Source organism: Amblyraja radiata, chromosome 17, assembly GCF_010909765.2.
Source record: "Amblyraja radiata isolate CabotCenter1 chromosome 17, sAmbRad1.1.pri, whole genome shotgun sequence".
NCBI lineage: Eukaryota > Metazoa > Chordata > Chondrichthyes > Rajiformes > Rajidae > Amblyraja > Amblyraja radiata.
The window spans coordinates 29,124,325-29,144,110 of NC_045972.1; the positions used below are offsets into that span (position 1 = coordinate 29,124,325).

Here is a 19,786-nt window from a genome sequence, read left to right on the forward strand (position 1 = left end):
GCGTACCTGGTCAATTATTAATATTAATTACATAGAAACATAGAAACATAGAAAATAGGTGCAGGAGTAGGCCATTCGGCCCTTCGAGCCTGCACCGTCATTCAATATGATCATGGCTGATCATCCAACTCAGTATCCTGTACCTGCCTTCTCACCATACCCCCTGATCCATTTAGCAACAAGGGCCACATCTAACTCCCTCTTAAATATAACCAATGAACTGGCCTCAACTACCTTCTGTGGCAGAGAGTTCCAGAGATACACCACTCTCTGTGTGAAAAATGTTTTTCTCATCTCGGTCCTAAAGGATTCCCCCTTTATCCTTAAACTGTGACCCCTAGTCCTGGACTTCCCCAACATCGGGAACAATCTTCCTGCATCTAGCCTGTCCAACCCCTTAAGAATGTTGTAAGTTTCTATAAGATCCCCCCTCAATCTTCTAAATTCTAGCGAGTACAAGCCGAGTCTATCCAGTCTTTCTTCATATGAAAGTCCTGACATCCCAGGAATCAGTCTGGTGAACCTTCTCTGTACTCCCTCTATGGCAAGAATGTCTTTCCTCAGATTTGGAGACCAAAACTGTACACGATACTCCAGGTGTGGACTCACCAAGACCCTGTACAACTGCAGTCGAACCTCCCTGCTCCTATACTCAAATCCTTTTGCTATGAATGCTAACATACCATTCGCTTTCTTCACGGCCTGCTGCACCTGCATGCCTACTTTCAATGACTGGTGTGCCATGACACCCAGGTCTCGTTGCATCTTCCCTTTTCCTAATCGGTCACCATGTAGATAATAGTCTACTTTCCTGTTTTTGCCACCAAAGTGGATAACCTCACATTTATCCACATTATACTGCATCTGCCATGGATTTGCCCACTCACCCAAAATTACTTATCTAGATTTAAAAAAATTGAATTTTGTCACCCGAAAAAGACGGTGGACATAGAGTTAGGGGGTAATATAGATCGATGGGAATGATCATGTGCAAAGTCATGGGTTTATTGCCGAATCACTATTAATTCGCCTTTTAATCCTAGCGTGTTTTCGGAAGTCTTTTTGCTGGTAAGGAAATTGAATCTCCAGTTACCAACCTCTCCCAATTGCTGGGGTTCATAACATTTTGACCTGGGAGTGAGCAACTACCAAGTACCCCGTGAAATTGAGTGGCCGTGAGGGCATCCCGATATTCAAACTGTCGGGATTCAGTTACCGGTGTATTTCTTTCAGTCTGGATAGTCGTTGTTTGACTAATTCAAGTTACAATAAACATGAATGGCGAACAGCTGACTGAATAGCTAACGGGGGATGAATGAGTCCAGTGTACAATAGGACAATAAGCTTAACTTTCATGATAACAGGAAATTTCACAGGATCAATAATTAACGGACAGAAAATAGAAATATAGAAAGAAAGTGTACAGCAATGTGTACTCATGATGATTTCAGCAGGGGAATCATGCTGGACCAACAGCAAACTTCGTGAAAATTACAGAGAGACACAGCTATGCTAATAAAGAAATTATAATCTGTCTAGATTTGCAAAATAATGTCAAAGAGGTTGGCGACAAAATAAAAAAAAAGATCAGAGAATAGTAATTATCGACAGGTTGCAGAATTGATTGACGGCTGGCTGTGGGAAAGAAAGCAGACTAAAGTCCAACTGTTCACTAAAGTGCAACTGCTCACGGAAAGCAATGGGCGCAGTTGTGCCGCTTTCTCCTGTCTTGTTTCCCGTCGTAGAAATCACTTTACCATGCATTGGTTTCTGCTTGGTCTGCGAGATGAAAATTAGGGAGAAAACATTAGTTCATTTTTAAAGCTGCTTTGAATCTTACACTGACCCGAACGTTTTGCAGGATCAGAAAGGAAAGTAATCAAATTAACGGGCAGATGCTTGTTTATATCAAAGATTGACACAAAATGCTGGAGTACGTCAGCGGGTCAGGTCGCAGCTCTGGGGAAATTGGATACCTGACGTTTCGGGTAGGGACCCTACTTCAGTCTGATTAATCTGTGTGTGTGTGTGTGTGTGTGTGTGTGTGTGTGTGTGTGTGTGTGTGTGTGTGTGTGTGTGTGTGTGTGTGTGTGTGTGTATGTGTGTGTGTGTGTGTGTGTGTGTGTGTGTGTGCGTGTGTGTGCGCGTGTGTGTGTGCGTATATGTGTGCGTCTGTGTGTGCGCGTGTGTGTGAGTGTGTGTGTGTGTATGTGTGTGTGTGTGTGTGTGTGTGTGTGCGTGTGTGTATATCTGTGTGTGTGTGTGTGTGTGTGTGTGTATGTGTGCGTGTGTGTGTGTGTGAGTGTGTATATCTGTGTGTGTGTGTGTGTGTGTGTGTGTGTGTGTGTGTGTGTGTGTGTGCGCGCGCGCGCATGTGTGTGTGTATATCTGTGTGTGTGTGTGTGTGTGTGTGTGTGTGTGTGTGTGTGTGTGTGTGTGTGTGTGTGTGTGTGTGTGTGTGTGTGTGTGTGTTTGTGTGTGACTGTGTGTGTGTGTGAGTGAGAGAGAGAGAAGGGGTCGGTGGTGAGTGGGTTACTGGAGCCGACGAAAAACTGTGCAAATCGGGGCTGGCATCAGATGACAGGTAAGCTGGTTCCCTGGTAGGTTGACTGTCAGCTAGGGACTGGTGAGAGCCCAAGAGGGATACATAATTAACAGTTAACAGATTTACTGTGGAGGGGGGGGTGGCGGGGGTGGTGGGGGGTGTCCGACTTCGTATGTTAAAATGTACCTGTGCATACAGCGTCCTTTCTTGATTCACCTGCCTTGGAACTTTCCGGGGTTTGCTCAGATTTAGCGCAGCATAAGGCACCATCGCTTCACTCGCACGTTCCATGGACTGAACGAGAAAAGTATACATCTTCTATACAAAGGTGCATTGATTCTTGCGCAGAACGACGCCATCAGGCTCTAAAATGGTTTCGAGTGCTCATTACATGAATAGTTCCAATGTCAATAACCTATGGGTACGATGTCGATCATTCTCCTGCTCTAACATTGCCCCAAAAAGCAAGTTAGATCAGATTAGTTAATTAAATCGCAATTTGGGGATGGTGGGGGGAGGCCTCCCAAGCCGTATACGGCAATTGTTTTCTTCGTAAACGACTTTATTTGCTTATTCTCAGCATTTATATACGCAAAGAAGCAAATTAGTCAATTGATTGAACGCAAACATTTTCTCTAGTTCCCGTTTTTCCATTTGATTTCACATCACAATTCAGCTTCTGTTTCTAAGTGACTGTCAGAATGCGCAGCAGCATTTGCCTGTCATCTTCAGAGGGGATGCAGCAAAAAATGTATAGAAGTCTTAGCTCAAATTAACTAAGCGTTGTTTGAACTACAGCAATAGACAATAGACAATAGGTGCAGGAGCAGGCCATTTGGCCCTTCGAGCCAGCACCGCCATTCAATGCGATCATGGCTCATCATCCCCAATCAGGACCCCGTTCCTGCCTTCTCGCCATATCCCCTGACTCCGCTATCTTACAGCCCAACAAAATATGTGGACTGTTTTGATGCCCTCACTTAAAGCAAGGGACATTGATACACAAGACTGTTCAGAGAATGTTCATGGTGTTTTATGGGATTGACAGGGTAAATACTCGGGGATGCTGATAGTCATGAATGAATTTTGGAGCCGCAGCAGCTTCCGGAAATGGGGATGGGTGGTGGTGGGGGAGGGGGGGGGCATTGACATTGAAACGGGGAGTGAATTCGCCTATCAGAAATTGAGAAAGCAACATGAAGATGAAACTCTGATTATATTTGTCACCAGCATGAGAATCACAATATATGCATGAATGGCGGAGGAGATGGACGAAGAATGTTGAATCAGCCGAAAGCCTATTGAATGGGGAAATAGAGTTGATTGGCTTAATGGTCACCTTTGGCTCCTGATATGATCCTGAATTTTGAATTCATCACTGAGATGTCGACAGCAGGCTGGAACTGCAATTAGTATCTATCGTGTGTTGTCCTGCGACTATGGCCATGGGCTTGGGAAGGCGCTTCGGGTGAAACTTAAATTAAACTATTTGTGACCTGTAGTTACATGCTGTGCGTGCCAGGCAAATACGGCAGATATGCATCCGTGATAGGCACTCATGATTTTGCTCAGAATGTAAGAGCATTTAATATACCCTGGACATTTTGTAGACAACAGGTACGATTTTTAGAAGTGAGTGCAATATATCAGCTTGGCAATATGGATTTTCTTCTAGCATTCGTGTTAACGGACAAAACCCTTTGGACGGCTGTTACCGAGAGGCACTGGGAGCAATACAACTGCTAATAAATTTGTCGTATAGAAGGCAAACGCAGTATTTTAACTTTACTTATTTCATACATACCAGTTGCTCAATAACATCGGATCTTTCTTCTTCCTTCCGCGTACCTGGTCAATTATGAATATTAATTACTTATCTAGATTAAATAATAGAATTTTGTCACCCGAAAAAGACGGTGGTGTGATAGAGATAGGGGTTAATATAGATCGATGGGCATAATCATGTGAAAAGTCATGGCTTTATTGCCGAATCGTTAATAATAATAAGCAAATATGCCGATGCCTCTGCAATAGGTTCCCGACCAGTGACATGCTGCTCACCGGTCTGTATTTCCTGGAATATCTCCGCTTCGCTGCTGAATCAAGTTTGCTGCTCCCCAGTCCTGCAGGGACTCGGCTGTGACTAGAGAAAATCTAAAGATCAGCTCTTAATAGCCTGTGATAGGTTCCACCAAGCCATGGGATTTATCCACTTTAATGCTCTTCAAAGGCCCAAACACCACTTCCTTCTTGATGTTCAGCTGCCCAATATGTCACTTATCCGAACATTGATCTCACTGTGCTCCATACTCCGTGATGATTTTCCGTGATGAATAGAGATGCAGAGTTCTAATTCCTTGGAAGGTGCCAGTCCATGCGATATGGAGGAGTAAATGGATATTAGAGAGAACTCGCACCATATGCGCTGATCGTCATAAAACACAATATCATAAAACACAAATGAAACACGGTTGAAGGCAGGAGACTGAAAACGGGAGACATTATGCTAAGCACATTGGACCACGGTCGATGTAACCAGGAGAGTTCTGGTGGGGCCGGTTTCAAAAAATCCTGAAGAAAATGTGAATTATTCATATCAGGAAAGCATAAATAAAGATCACGCTCCGTTCCTTTGATCTTGTTACGAAAGATAAGGGATGACGACGAGGTTGTCTTTAAAATTAATGGAAGTTCTGAGAACATTGATATGGAAAGAATGACGCGTCTTGTGGGAAAGATCAAAAACATAGACGGTCATTAGGAGGTAGGATTAAAGAAACGTTACGTTAGAAAAAAATAATTGGGATATTGGAACCAAGGTGAGTTGGTGCAGCGAGTTGCACGCACGACATGGGAAGCCGAGCAGGCAAGCGAGAGAGAAATAAAAATGGTTAATGGTCTTAGATTTGTAGGAAATTGTGAGAAAGTACGAGAGGAGGACGAACTCCGGCCTGCGCCGCAATGTAATCGGCTGCAATGAAAAATAATGTTTATACCTTTGAGAGTTCCTATGTTTCCCTTTCTGGAGGTATAACACTATGGAAAAAAATGCATAAATTATTTCTTACCTTTAATTTTCCTTGCAATACAACGCTTTGCAATGACAAGAGCCAATAGCAACGATACAAGACCGCTCACTGCGCATATCGAAATCATGACGTAATTGACGTAATCTGTAAGATTGAAATACATCAGGTACATATGAAAATCGTAGCTGGTGAATTAGGAAAATCCCACGTCGCTTGTATATGACGCAACACGCCGCAAGCTCTGAAATTTAGTAATAATCTGAACGTTTGTACAAAGCGAACAAAAAAAAACTTGACAGATGTGAATTTCCAGAAAGTGTACCTGGAGAAAATGTAACTCGTTCTGCCTGATGAACAAAGGATATTTAACTAAAATTGCGGGAGTTGCGAGAAAGGCCGTCAATAGTTACAGCTAATTTTGTGGACCGGCCCTGTGGTTATTCATAACTATTTTCAAGCCAATAGAACTGTAGTTATTGAGTTATTGGTTCCTAAACACCCCCCCCCCCCCCACGCGAACATTTATGGAGTCAGCGAGTCAGTGTAGAAACAGGCCCTTCGGCCCAATTTTACCATGCAGACCATCATCCCCCATCTACACTAGGTCCCCTTGCCTGCGTTTGGCCCATTACCTTCGAAAGCTATCTTATCCATGCACCGGTGCAAGTGTCATTTAAACGTTGTTATGACACCTGGCTCAGCTATCTCCCCTGATATCTGAAGAAGGGTTTCGGCCCGAAACGTTGCCTATTTCCTTCGCCCCATAGATGCTGCTGCACCCGCTGAGTTTCTCCAGCATTTTTTGTGTACCTTCTATCTCCCCTGATAGCTCGTTCCATATACTCAGCACAATCTGTGTAAAAAAAGTTGACCCTCAGGCAGATTAAATATCCCCCCCCCCCCCTCACATTAAAGCGTTGTCCTCTGGTTGTTGATTCTCCTACTCTGGGCAAAATAATCTGTACGTTTGCCGTTTCTGTTCATCTCATTATCCTATACACCCTTCATACCCCTGCAGTCCAAAGAATAAAGTGTTATTCTGCTCAATCTCTCCCCATAGCTCATGCCCTCGAGTCCTGCGAATGCTCTTCTCTGCACCCTTCCCAGCTTAACAACGTATTTCCTCGATCAAACTGGCCAAACCTGAACACAATACTCCAAATGTGGCCTCACCAATATCCTGTACAACTGTGATATGTCATCGTAACTTCTATACTCAATATTCGTAATGACGAAGGCCAATGCGCCGCAAGCCTGTTTGACCAGTAACACCAGCTTCAAGGAACTATATACCTGCACTCCCAGACCCCGCTGATTGCCAACACTCCTAGGTGCCCTGCTATTCATTGTTTGACCTTCAGAAAATGCAACACCTCGCACTTATCTGCATTTAACTCCATTAACCATTCCTCAACCTACCTGCCCAACAGATCAACATCCAGTTGCAATTGTTGATAACCATCTTCAGTCACTTGCCAATTTCCCAAGATTAGGTCGAGGATTGTCCTCTCCATTGTAGGGCCATACACGTATTGGCTAAGTATATTGTATTGAACATATTTGACCAATTCCTGCTGATCAATGTCCTTAACATTATGACAATCCCAGTCTAAACAGTGAATGGTATAATATGTGGGCGAAGAAATGGTAGATGCAGTTGAATCAGAGCAAGTGTGTGCTGTTGCACTACGGAGGTCCAATGTTAATGAAAGGTGTACCGTAAATTTTAAGGCCTTGAATCATAGGTCTAGGAACACAGTTCCTTGAGAATGGTAACACAAATTGATAGCGTGAAAAAGGATGCAGTTAGTATAGTTGCCATCATCGGTCGTAGCACTGAGTACAAGAGCCATGTGGTGAGTGGTAACCATGTTGCAACTTTATAAAACTTTGCTTCGGCCGCGTTTGGAATGTTGTGTGCCGTTCTGGTCGCTCCATTACGGCAAGAATGTGGAGACTTTTGATAGGGTGCGGAACAGATGTATTAAAACAATAGTTAAAAGACATTTGGACAGGTACATGTATAGGAAAGGTTTATAAGGATAAGGGCTAAACGTAGGCAAGTGGGACGTGTAGATGGGGCAACTGGGTCGGCATAGGCATATTGAGCAGAAAGGCCTGTATCCATGCTCCATAACTGTCATAGAGTGCCGACTGGATTAGAGGATATTGGCCATCAAGAGAGCTTGGCCAACCTTGGATTCTTTTTTTCTAGGGCATCGGAAGTTGAGGGAGACATAAGTGGGGGGGCAATTATGAGGGGCATAGTCAGGATAGATGGTTAGAAACCTTTTCCCAGGGAAAACATGTGAACTAATCTCGGGCATAACTTTAAGATCAGAGATGTGTGGGGCAAGTTGTTTTTATACAGAGAGTTGTGTGTGCCTGGAAAACGTTGCCATGGGTGGTGGTGTTGGAGGCAGAATCGAATGTGGGCTTTATGAGTCTTTTGTGGTGGCACATCGACATACAATGTGTGGATGGAAATAGATCACTTGCAGGGAGTGGTAATTATTTTAACTTGCCGGACATGGCGGGACGAAGAGTCTGATCCTGTGGTGTGCTGTTCTATATTATATGTCAAACAAATAAAACTGGCTTTTAGGCCTCATTTTATGAAACTATTCCTGTAAACGAGAAAGCCTGGTTTTCATACTTTACAAAAAAAATAGCTTTAAAAAGACAATCCGGAGTATTTGCTTTTTCCTTGTTAAAAGCAAACGCCAATATTAGCGATAATATTTAGTTGACACTTCAGATTAAATCGGAGACAGCAAACCGGCGGTCCGACTCACAGTTATATCCGCTTTAAAATTCAGGAATTTCAATTAGTATATTTTTAGTGTGTTACTTTATTTCAAGGTTCAAATTGTTGGAAAATTCGTGACTTGTAGCCAGTTATGTCATGTTCAGGGAATGAGGGAGAGCGTTTCAGCTCCGTGGCCTTTCGGCCATGAGCGGATAGTAGCTCGTGTATCCATCTTACACCTCTGCGCTGACTTACCTGGCTGTGGAAGCAGAATGGCAGAGCGAGATATGTTAATCGGACAACGGGATCACTGGAAATGTTAGAATCAAACAATTGTCCCACGCGGTGGCCGGGAAATATTCGTGTGTTTGTTAGGGGAGTGCTGTCCTCAAACACAAAATAATAGTAGACGCGAGGAGGTAGTTGATATACTGCAGAGATTAGCAGACTCGGCTCAATTGCATTTTAAAAGGTATGATGTAACTGTTCATGTGTAAGTTGAAACATACAGGGACATGCTTATATTTTGAGGAATATAGAAGCATACTGTAAACCGGAAAACATATTACACAATTCTGGTGCACTGATAAAAGATTTAAGGCAGGTCGTGGAACTTTGGGCCTCATGGAAGCAGTGGATCCAAAAGCACGTGATGCCGTGGTAAATGCTTGAAAATCACTACTTTTAAGTTAGGTCTGTGCACAGGTTGTTTGCGAGAATGATGAGATCATAGTGGCCGGTTCAGTGAAGAGTTGGGAGAAGTTTGGGGTCTTCTCGTTTGGACAGAAATGAAGGGCAATTGGTCACGGGGGATGCTTTACTGGGGCGATTACAACCCATTCCCCCTGAAGAAAAAGGAAAACCAGCGGTTATACCGCATCGAGGAGATTTGTAGGAGTAGCATTCTTCAGATTCGGAGTGCAGCGCCTGACATGTTGGAGGTAGCAGCTCCCAATGAAATTTGTCAAAAGACAATTTTGCGTGTACTTGATGAGAACATTTGCAGCCACATGGAATTCCAGCGGATGTGATTATAATAGACGGATCTTCAAGGTTGAAAGTTTCAGGCCAGGACTAACGGTAATTCATATCATGCGACATTTTGTGAAATCTCAAACTTTACGTATCTTTCTATGGTAATAGAGATACACAGTCTTACCTGTGTCGGAGTTGATGACAACGTAAGTGGCTGCTGCAGGAACACGGTGAGTTACATGATTCACAAGGCAGGTGTAAACGGTGCCGGTCGGGCCATACTGTGTCACCTTTAATCGGCTGGAAGCTTCATACAATCCACCTGCGATGGGCTTGTTGCTATTAACTAAATCCGTTGTAGTGTTTATACCATCTTTATACCAGATGAAGCTGATATCCTTTGGGTAAAAGGGAGATGTCGCGCAGAGAATAAAGAAGGATTCCGTCTTCTCGGGAATTCCAGAGTAAATTTTCAGTGGAGTTGGCGGAACTAGGGAATGAAGGTCAGTGATACGTTTATATTAGTAGAAAATAATTGCGCGGAGTGTGAATGGTTAATGTGACGCAGATTCGCGCGTTCATTGTGCATTTATAATAATGTAAACGGAATCTTTATACCCGATTTGAAATCAGAGATGCCGTTTACTCGTGCTGTCTAGTGAAGAAAAACATGATGGTAAATGTATATCCCACTCTGCGTCCTGTAGAGACTGTATCCCCGACACTCAATTCCTCCGTCTACGCCGCATCTGCGCGCAAGATGAGGTGTTCCATACCAGGACATCTGAGATGCCTTCATGCAATAGGAAACAGGGGTTCCCCCCTTCCATCATAAACGATGCCCTCACTGGTGTCTCCTCGATATCCCGCAGCTCCGCGCTTGCCCCCCCCCCCCCCTCCCCCCAGTCGCAACAGGGACATAGTCCCCCTAGTCCTCACCGTTCACCCCATCAGCCGTCGCATACAGCACATGATTCTCCGGCATTTTCGCCACCTCCAACGGGATCCCACCACTAGCCAACACTTTAACTCCCCCTCCCATTCCCACAATGATCTTTTTATCCTGGGCCTCTTCCATTGTCAAAGTGAGGTCCACCGCAAATTGGAGGAACAACACCTCGTATTTCGCTTGGGCAGCTTAAGCCCCAGCGGTATGAATATTCATTTCTAATTTCAAGTAACCCTTGCCTTCGCTCTCTTCCCAGTTCTCCGACTAATCTGACTGTCCTCGTTTACATTTTATCTCTGTTTACTTTGTTGTTCCCTTATCCTAGCTAACAATGATCTATTCTACATTCCCCCTGATCGGCATCCCCTTTGTCTCGTTTTGACACCACACGTTTCCTTATCTCTGTGTCTCCGTCTCCCCTGCCAGTCTGAAGAAAGGTCTCGACCCGAAACGTCGCCCATTCCTTCTATCCAGAGATGCTGCCTGTCCCGCTGAGTGACGCCAGCATTTTGTGTCTATCTTCGGTTTAAACCAGCATCTGCAGTTCCCGCAACATGATGGTAAATGTGTTGTTCTTGCCACACTGAGGTCTCGGGGAAATGCCGCACATGGGAATGTTGAATAAAAAATGTGAATACAAAATTCTGAAAAATGTAATTTAGTTGTGATATGAGAATTTTGGGTGGAAGGTCCGGAATACCATGCAGGTCATTTGAAATGTTGATGGAAATTTAGGTTCCGATTCTTCGCTATGTTACGTCCGCAACATTAGCGTCCAAAGTTATTCATGTGGAGGCCATGGCTACAATTGAATGACTCTAACGTCCAATATATAAACAAACTCTTGATCCAACGCAGGCGAAATGGTACATCGTATGGGATCACCCACTACCATAGTTGCATATGTCTTTTACGTATTCACGACGGGCACTACAATGCTACCTGTATTGTACTGATGTTATGCTGTGCTTTGGAAATAAACTTCCAATACATAAGATACGTTTTGATTAATATCGCTAAACATCTTGTTTATACATATCAGCACGCAAGCCATCTATGGTATGATTTACCAATTGCAATATTTATAGTATTCATCTGGCTGTATGAATGATTCAAATCTGAAAAAAACACGCTACTTACAGGGCCATATCACAGACGCGAAATCGCATTCGTTACACGTTTAAACATACTTACCCAACACAACTAATGCGGATCCGGTTCCGTTGCCAACTAAAGTGCCCCGGCGGGTGATGGTACAATAATATACTCCGGCATCCTGTCGGCTCACATTGGCTATTTTCAGGAAGCCACTGAATTTAGTACTGACGCCGGAAATCGTTCTCCCGTCAGGGTCTGGGATGAAAAACTCATTTTCACCCTGTTTCCACCAATGTACGCTTACGCGGGGCCCTTCACTAAAGAAGGGAAGAGAGCAGTGAAACGAAGCATGTTGGCCCGTCGAGACATTCACTGCTTGAGGAAATTGACTTACTTTGTCTGCAGTTTCCCCAGAGCCTAAAGGAAAAAACAGGCCAGATTAGGAATATTTCACCCCAGAAGGTTAAACGCGAGAGCAGGGCTAATTGCAAATGGAAATAAAGACACGCATTAAATACACCTTGAATAGATGTAGGTTTTAGTCTGTATAAACGGTTTATGGGGATGCCATGTACCTGTGAAAATTATCCCCCAAAAAGAGAAACAGCGAAGTGTAATACTGGACAACATTCTGCAGCAAGTGATCACAGGGCGTGTGGGAGCAGTGAACGTATCTGAAGGTTGAATTGTCAGACGATGATGCACGCCACTCCTTCTGTGACTGCAGCGCGGCTCTTGTCGATGTGGCGAGACTTAATGTTACTTGCATTGCTGTCAACAGCGGCACAATCGGCTGTGGCCTATTTCACTGAATGAAGAGAAAGCAATACACCAAACAAATATAACGTAGATGATCTCTAACAACCTGCGTTTTGCATCTAGTTGGGCTAAATTGACTCCCCGCCTCCCCAATCAAACCACAAATCCCAACCCTAGCAGTCCCATTCCGCCATCCCAACGTCATCAATCCGGATCCACCAGACCACTACCATCCCTGACCACGACCCACCGCTCCCCCTCCCCTCACCGTACCGCCCATTTCGTCACTTATCGCTTCCACTCCAATAATCAGCCTTGTGCTAACACAAGCTATGATGAAGACATTTAAGCGCTAATCTCGATTTTTGAAATGCCCCTGCTCTGCATACTGAATTCAGTTTGATTTTTCGCACAGGATGAAGAGAAAGTCCTCATTTTGCTCAGTTAGTCTCTGCAAAAACATCGGTACACTGTTGTGCAATGATAGCGGAAGTTTGCGTCATTTCAGCAGAAAATCTGCGAAACCTTCAGATGAGAAGCGTGAGATCCATTGGTCTATAGTTTAGCAAAGACATAGATAATACATATTTGAAGTTCTTAACAGAGGGAGGTATTCGCTATTCGACAGAGATTGCTGGGGTAACTGCTTCGAGTTGAAGACGAAACATCCATAAATTGCTTCACCGCTGCTCCTGAGGCATTCGTTCTTCTGTTGTCGGCGTTTCTGCTTTCGCCACCACTGAAAAGCTCTCAGTGTTACATCGGTTTGGTCAAAGGGTTTTGTATAAATCCATAACCGACGAGGATGGCGGTGGGCGGGCACGGTGAAACAGATAGCACGAGGGTTGTTGCCCAGATGGTGGGCTTTGGACCGACTATTGCAAGTTTTCCAAGTAGAAATAGCGTTCACTGCGGTAACACTTATACAGATGAAACTGCTCGCTGGATATGCCCAAATGGCTAAACATGGAGGAAATCAAGCAATACACAATAATTCAAAATTTGATTGTCCAGGCAGTGATGCAGGCACCGTTAGTGTAGTTTAGTGTCGGGTAGTGGGTGCAAGCGGAGAGGAGAGTGCATGTATACAGGTTAAACTATGTCAACGTCGATGAAGAATTCACTGGGGTTGTGCGGACACCTGCTTCTACAGTTTGCGCAGAACTGGTTGATTGCTAATAAAGTTCAGCGATTAATTACTAACAGGTTATCAGTTCACATAAGCAATCCAATTGCTCTAAATATTGGAGGATTTGGAAAACAGCGGAATAAACTTCATGGTTGTGACTATTTGGAATATAATATTGGCAAGATAATCGTTTGAGAAATATACTGACACCAATTACCGGTTTCTAAAACCCTATTCAATATGTGAGTATGGTGAATTCTCTGTGAAGAATCGCTAATTGTATGAGTTGTGATTATATAAAAATAGCCTGGCAAAGTTTGCTGGGATGCAGGGAAATCCGTACCTCACTGTTAGTTATTTTTTTAAATCTTCCTAGATGCTCCAATGTACTTGCATAAGTCCTTTGGACATTGTAGTCTGAACTGCTTTACTTCCTGAGGACGCGAAACCTGAAGGTAACTGGTGACTCCACAGATATCCAGATGGAATGCAATCAGAAAGCAAAGAGACCCAGTCCTGCTTTACGTACACGGTGCTAGAAGCTACTGTATATGCAAGGCGGGTGCCACAGTTGGAAGTAATTACCTGGATCAGTAAATGCCTAAAGTAGTTGAAAGGACTGACCTGAATTAGAGGGTTTATACTATAGTATTGTCACATCCTTGTGTGCTGGTTGTCAATCAATGCCTGAATCCCAATAATCCATGGAAATCCATATATTACAAGGACTAAGGAACTCTGGACGTTTCCTTATATCATGACATAACCGTTCTCTTAAGGAAAGCAAGACAAAGAAGTTATGATCGACATCGGCAAGCGAAGCGGTGCACATACCCTGGTATACATTGATGCTGCTAAAGTAAAGATGGCTGAAAGCTCCAGGTTTTTAGGAATACATATCACCAACAATTTGTCCTGGACCAGCCACGTCGATACAATGGCAAATAAAGCACACCAATACCTCTACTCTCTTAGAAGGCTTGGGCAGTTACGCATGTCCCCAACAGCCCAGCCTCAAAAGATGCGCCATTGAAAACATTTTATCGGGCCGCATCAAGGCATGGTTTGGGAACAGCTACACCCAAGACAGCTAGAAATTACAGAGAGTTGCGGACGTACCCCAGACTACCACGTAGACTAACCTCTCTTCGGAGTCAGGGGATATGGGGAGAAGGCAGGAACGGGCTAATGATTGTGGATGATCAGCCATGATCACATTGAATGGCGGTACTGGCTCGAAGGGCCAAATGGCCTACTCCTGCACCTGTTGTCTATTGTCTATTGTTGTTAATCCCGCACCTGACTGCTCAAATTAACAAAGAGGTGACTGGACACACGTAAGCACACACAGGTATATATGGGCAAATACCAATGTGGATTCGCGTTTGATTCATCGAATCAGAATGGAGAACAGTGAACAAATGAATCAGAGTGAAGTGGAGGGATGAGATACACCTGTTTTTGGAATGGATCCGTACAGTGGATATAGTAAGCATGGCTTTGTGCATGAGATACGAATTTGCCAGAGTATTTTGAAGAAGCAGCAAAGAAGATTGCTGGTGCCAGTGCCATAGACGTCGTCTAAATTGACTTTAGCAAGGCCTTTGAGAAGTACAAAGGACAGTATAGCATAGGCACGGGCCTTTTGGCCAAGTATATCTGCTCCGAACATGATGCAGAACTTATTTCTGGTATCATCTCAAGATTAGACTAATTCCGTATCATATGATTATTGTCGTCTTGTGTAAAACTTAGTTTACCTTGGCTTACATGGGACTATCATCAAAGCGATAACGTCTGCTTATCTGCCCATAGCCGTGAAGCATTCGATAGATTTTCAAGTCGAACAGAGGGAGAAATTTTAACCTAACCCGGTTTTCATTATGAAGTATAATTTCTGAATGTTTAGAGATACAGCATGGAAACAGTCTCTTGGTTCACTGAACCCACGCTGTGCATTGATCATCCCTTCATACTCTGTCTATGGTTATCCCACTTTCTCATCCAATATCACCACACTAGGAACAATTTACAGCGGCCAATTAACCTACAATCCTGCGTACCCGGAGAAAACACATGCAGTCACCGGGAGAACGTGCACACTCCACATAGACACCACCATAGACACCACCTGAAGACACCACTGTGCTGCCCTACATTCCATCAGTATCAGATTGAACCCATTCAAGTGTGTGGCGGATGTGTGTGTGTCTGTGTATGTGCGTTTCTGTGCGTGCAACTGAATGAGAAAGATTTATATATATTGTGAAATAATAAGGCCCCGGCACTGATACCAACTAGTGGTAAATGCCTGCCACCATGAATAATCCATTCATCGTGTTTATGGTGGTAAGAAGTTAGCAATAGCGTTTCGCTGGTTCTGTCTGCCACAAAGCGTTGAACCAGATTCATCTACAAATAACTCGTTACGACATATAAAAGACCGTTGGACGGAAACATGGATAAGAATCACGTGGAGGGACGGGGTCTAGGAGCAGCCACCTGGGACTAGGTCGGCTGGCATAGACGAGTTGGGCTAATGTCCGGTTTCAGTGCAGTGTAGCTCTGTGCCTCTATGTATTCAATAAATTTGGGTGAAACATGAATCCACGTAAAGATATCCACGCCGAATATATCCTACTCGCTTAATATAATTTGGCCACAAGGATATAATGAAAATAGGACGGTGAAACAGTAATTTGTGACATTATCAGAATGTGGAAATGATTAGGGGATGTTAGTAACAATACCAGAAAATGGATACAATATATTCCTGCATTAACTTTTTCTTTCCATGTTTTCTTTACAATCAAATGAAGGACGATAACCATTCATCCACACGTTATATTCATCAATAACATCTATTAAATTATCAAATTACGATGCAAGGATTTATTAATGGATATCATATTCCACGTTGAATGTCCAGTAGGAAATCAGTTGAATTGTCAGTCTTTTATCTCAGGTCGGGTAGTCCAAACTTATAGGTATAATTTTAAGGAGAAACAGGAATCCCCTAAAGGGTTTAATTTAGATTGGAAGGGGATGGGATCCGAAGGAAGACTGAGACAGATGAAAGGCTGGAAGCCGTATGCATGGAGATGAAATAAGGTCAGAGGATATAATAGAAAGGATTACAGTAGGGAGCGAGGAAGGACTGTTGGATTGAATTGCACTTATTTTTTGATGCGAGAGGCCTTATTGATAAGTCAGATGAACTCAAGGTGTTGATAGGTCTGTGCGACTGGAATGCCGTAGCCATTAAGGAAACCTGGCTAGCAGAGGGACAGGACTGGCAACTTAATGTTCCAGGATACAGGTGCTGCAGGAGAGATAGGTCTGGGGGTAAAAGAGGAGGGGGCTGTTGCTTTATTGATTGAGGAGAATGTCATGGCACTAGTCCGAGATGACATTACTGGTAGTTCGTCCACTGAGACTATATGTGTAGAGTGGAGACATAAAAAAGGGGATTATCACCTTGTTGTGACTCACAAATAGTTAACAGGAATTAGAAGAGCAGATATGCCACAGCATTGCTGGCAGCTGCAAGACTAATAATAAGGTTATCATGATCGGGGATTTTAACTTTCAAACATACACTGGGACTGCATTGTGTAAAAGGCTTAGGTGGGGTGGAATGTGTCAAATGTGTTCAGGAACGTTTCCTCAGGCAACATGCAGAGGGCCCGACATGGTAGAGGGCAGAGCTTGATCTACTCTTAAGAAATTGGGAAGAGCATGTGACTGAAGCGTTCTTTGTGTGAGCCTTCTGCGACCCTTGACTGCTGTTCAATTTGTTTAAAGATAGTTTAAAGATAGTTAAGGATAGAGAAAGGGCCGTCCCGCTCGTTAAATTACCTAATTGGGGCAGGGCCTACTTTGATCGTATTGGACAAGGAATTGCTTCAGTTGATTGCACGCGTTTGATTGCGGGGAACGAAGCATTTAAAAAGTTGGATGCTTTAAATATTATGATTACAAGAGTTCTGGGCAGGCACATTCATGTTAGAATGAAAGGCAAGGCACCTGGGTGTGAGGAAGTTTAGATAATGAGAGAAACTGAGGCTTTACTATGGAAAAAGACGGTGGCATCTCAGAATCTGGGACAGTTAATGGAAGGATCTTGAGGTAAGTCGGTATTACGGTCGATGAAATACTGAACGTCCTAAGTTGTGTGAAGGTAGACAAATCCCCCAGGCATGATCAGATCTTTATAGAGGACACAGTAGGAAGCTAATAACTCGTAACTCGTAACGCATGTAATTTATTAGCTAAACATGTTTTTCAACATACAGAGAATTTGATTTGCCATACAGTCCTACCAAAAAAAGCAACAAGACACAAATACATAAAAATTAACATAAATATCCACCACAGCGGCTCCACCACATTCCTCACTGTGATGGAAGGCAATAAAGTCTCATCTTCTTTCCTCCAATGAAGACAATGCCCCCCCTCTGTGACGCCATTATCAATACGCTGGGCTCTACCATTCAGTATAAACTCAACTGTCCCAAATACAAGTATTGCAGCTACAATAAGTAACACAATCGAGAAGGTGCGTGTCCATGTGTTACTCCAACTTTTTATGTCTATCTTTGCGGGGAAGGTCAAATAATCCCTGTTCAAGGCGTACACTGGCCTTATCCCAGAAATTTATCTATATTACATTGATGATTGCATTGGGGCTCCCATGCAGAACTCACAGACTTCATTAACATCACGACTAAGTTTCATCCCGCACTCAAGTTCACTAGGACCATCTCCGACATCTCCCTTCCGTTTCTTTATCTCACTGGCTCCAACACAGGAAACAGAATATCGACTGACATCTATTATAAACTCACAGCTATTTAGATTACACTTATTCCCACACTGCGTCCTACAAAAACTCTGTCCCCTACTCCGAATTCCTACGTCTACGCTGCATGTGCGCCCAATATGACGTGTGCCAAACCAGGACATCCCGATGTCCTCATTGTTTAGGAAATGGGGATTCTCGTCATCCATCACAGACGAGGCCCTCACCCGGGTCTCCCCAGTATTACAGCAGCTGTGCTCCACTTGCAACATGGCGGCATGGTGGCGAAGCGGTGGAGTTGCTGCCTTACAGCAAATGCAGCAGACACCGGTTCGATCCGAACTACGGGTGCCGCCGTACAGAGTGTGTACGTTCTTCCTGTGACCTACGTGTGTTTCTCCGAGATTTTCGGTTTCTTCCCACACTCCAAAGGCCTACAGGTATGTAGGATACTTGGATTGGTAAATGTAAACAAAATGTCCCTAGTAGCTGGATCTCTAAATTCTAAATTAAACGGGGTAGAGCCCCGTGGTCATAGATCATAAGGTCAGAAGGTGGGGTCAAGGAAAGCGTTCACGTCGCAGCCCTGTTTCCACCCATCTTTCCACCACCACGCACAAGAAGCACAAGAAACACAAGATGCAATTGTATGCAGATGCCGAGAAGTGTGTTTAGCTCTGGCTGTACATTATCTAATCTTGTGATGTGGACTCGATAAGAAGGTCAGAAGGTCATAAGTGATAGGAGTAGAATTGGGCCACTCGGCCCATCAAGTCTAGTCTGCCATTCAATAATGACTCATCCCTCCTAAAGATTGATGCAAAAAAGTTATTAAACTCCTCTGCCATTTCTTTATTCCTCATTATCACTTCTCCTGCATCATTCTCCAGAGACCCAACTTCCACTCTTGTCTCTGTCTTAGTCTTTATATAACTGAAGACATTCTTACTATCGTCTTTTATTTTATTGGCTCTCTATAGGGCCTGTCCCACGAGCATGCGACTCCACGGGGCAAGCACGACCTAACGTGGTCGCTTAAGCCATACGGCCTCGCGGGGCCGGTCCCACTTCGATCGCCGGAGCCGTATGGAGTTGTGCGGAGCTGGTCCCGACACCGCGCGGGGCTCCGAAAAACTGACCTTGTCCAAAGATTCCGCGAGGCCCGCAGCCGCCTCGACGCCGTACGCAGCGTCTTGACACCGTACATCACGCGCGAACTTCCCGCCGTCTTCGCTCGAACTTCACGTCACTCACTCGACCTCCGCGTGCCCTCCGCTTCTGGTTTGGTCGCGCTCGCCGCATTCAGGTCGCATGCTCGTGGGACAGGCCCTTTACCTTCGTATTTCATCTTCACTCCCTGCATTTTCTGCCTTTTTTAGTTATCTTCTATTGTTCGGTAAAGCTTTCCATTTCTCTGGCTTCCTACTAATCTCTGCGTTGTTATACGCCTTCTCCTTTAGTTTTACACTGTCCTTGACTTCCCTTGTCAGCCACCGTCGCGTCTTTCTCCCACTAGAATCTTTCTTCCTCTTTGGAATGAAAAGATCCTGCATATCCCGGATTATTCCCAGAAATTCCTGCCATTGCTGTTCCACTGTCACCCCTGATATGGTCCCTTTCTAGTCCACACTTTTCATCCCATCGGCCCTCGTATATAGCACACAGTTCTCCGACATTTTCGCCACCTCCAACGGGTTCCTACCACTAGCCATATCTTCCCATCTTCACCCCTTTCCGCTTTGCGCAGAGGGC

General features: G+C 44.2%; 1 protein-coding gene across 1 annotated transcript in view; it reads right to left on the reverse strand.

Moving 5' to 3' along the window:
• Window positions 1-1,587: 1,587 nt before the first annotated feature.
• LOC116982982 (tyrosine-protein phosphatase non-receptor type substrate 1-like) overlaps window positions 1,588-19,786 on the reverse strand; it is a 42,087-nt gene continuing 23,888 nt past the window's right edge. Inside the window, exons 4-9 of the mRNA XM_033036514.1 lie at window positions 9,483-9,788; window positions 5,614-5,718; window positions 4,350-4,393; window positions 2,732-2,839; window positions 2,537-2,623; window positions 1,588-1,779 (exon numbers count right to left, since the gene is read on the reverse strand). Coding sequence (XP_032892405.1) covers window positions 1,588-1,779; window positions 2,537-2,623; window positions 2,732-2,839; window positions 4,350-4,393; window positions 5,614-5,718; window positions 9,483-9,788 — 842 coding nt within the window. The remainder of the gene's footprint in view (window positions 1,780-2,536; window positions 2,624-2,731; window positions 2,840-4,349; window positions 4,394-5,613; window positions 5,719-9,482; window positions 9,789-19,786) is intronic.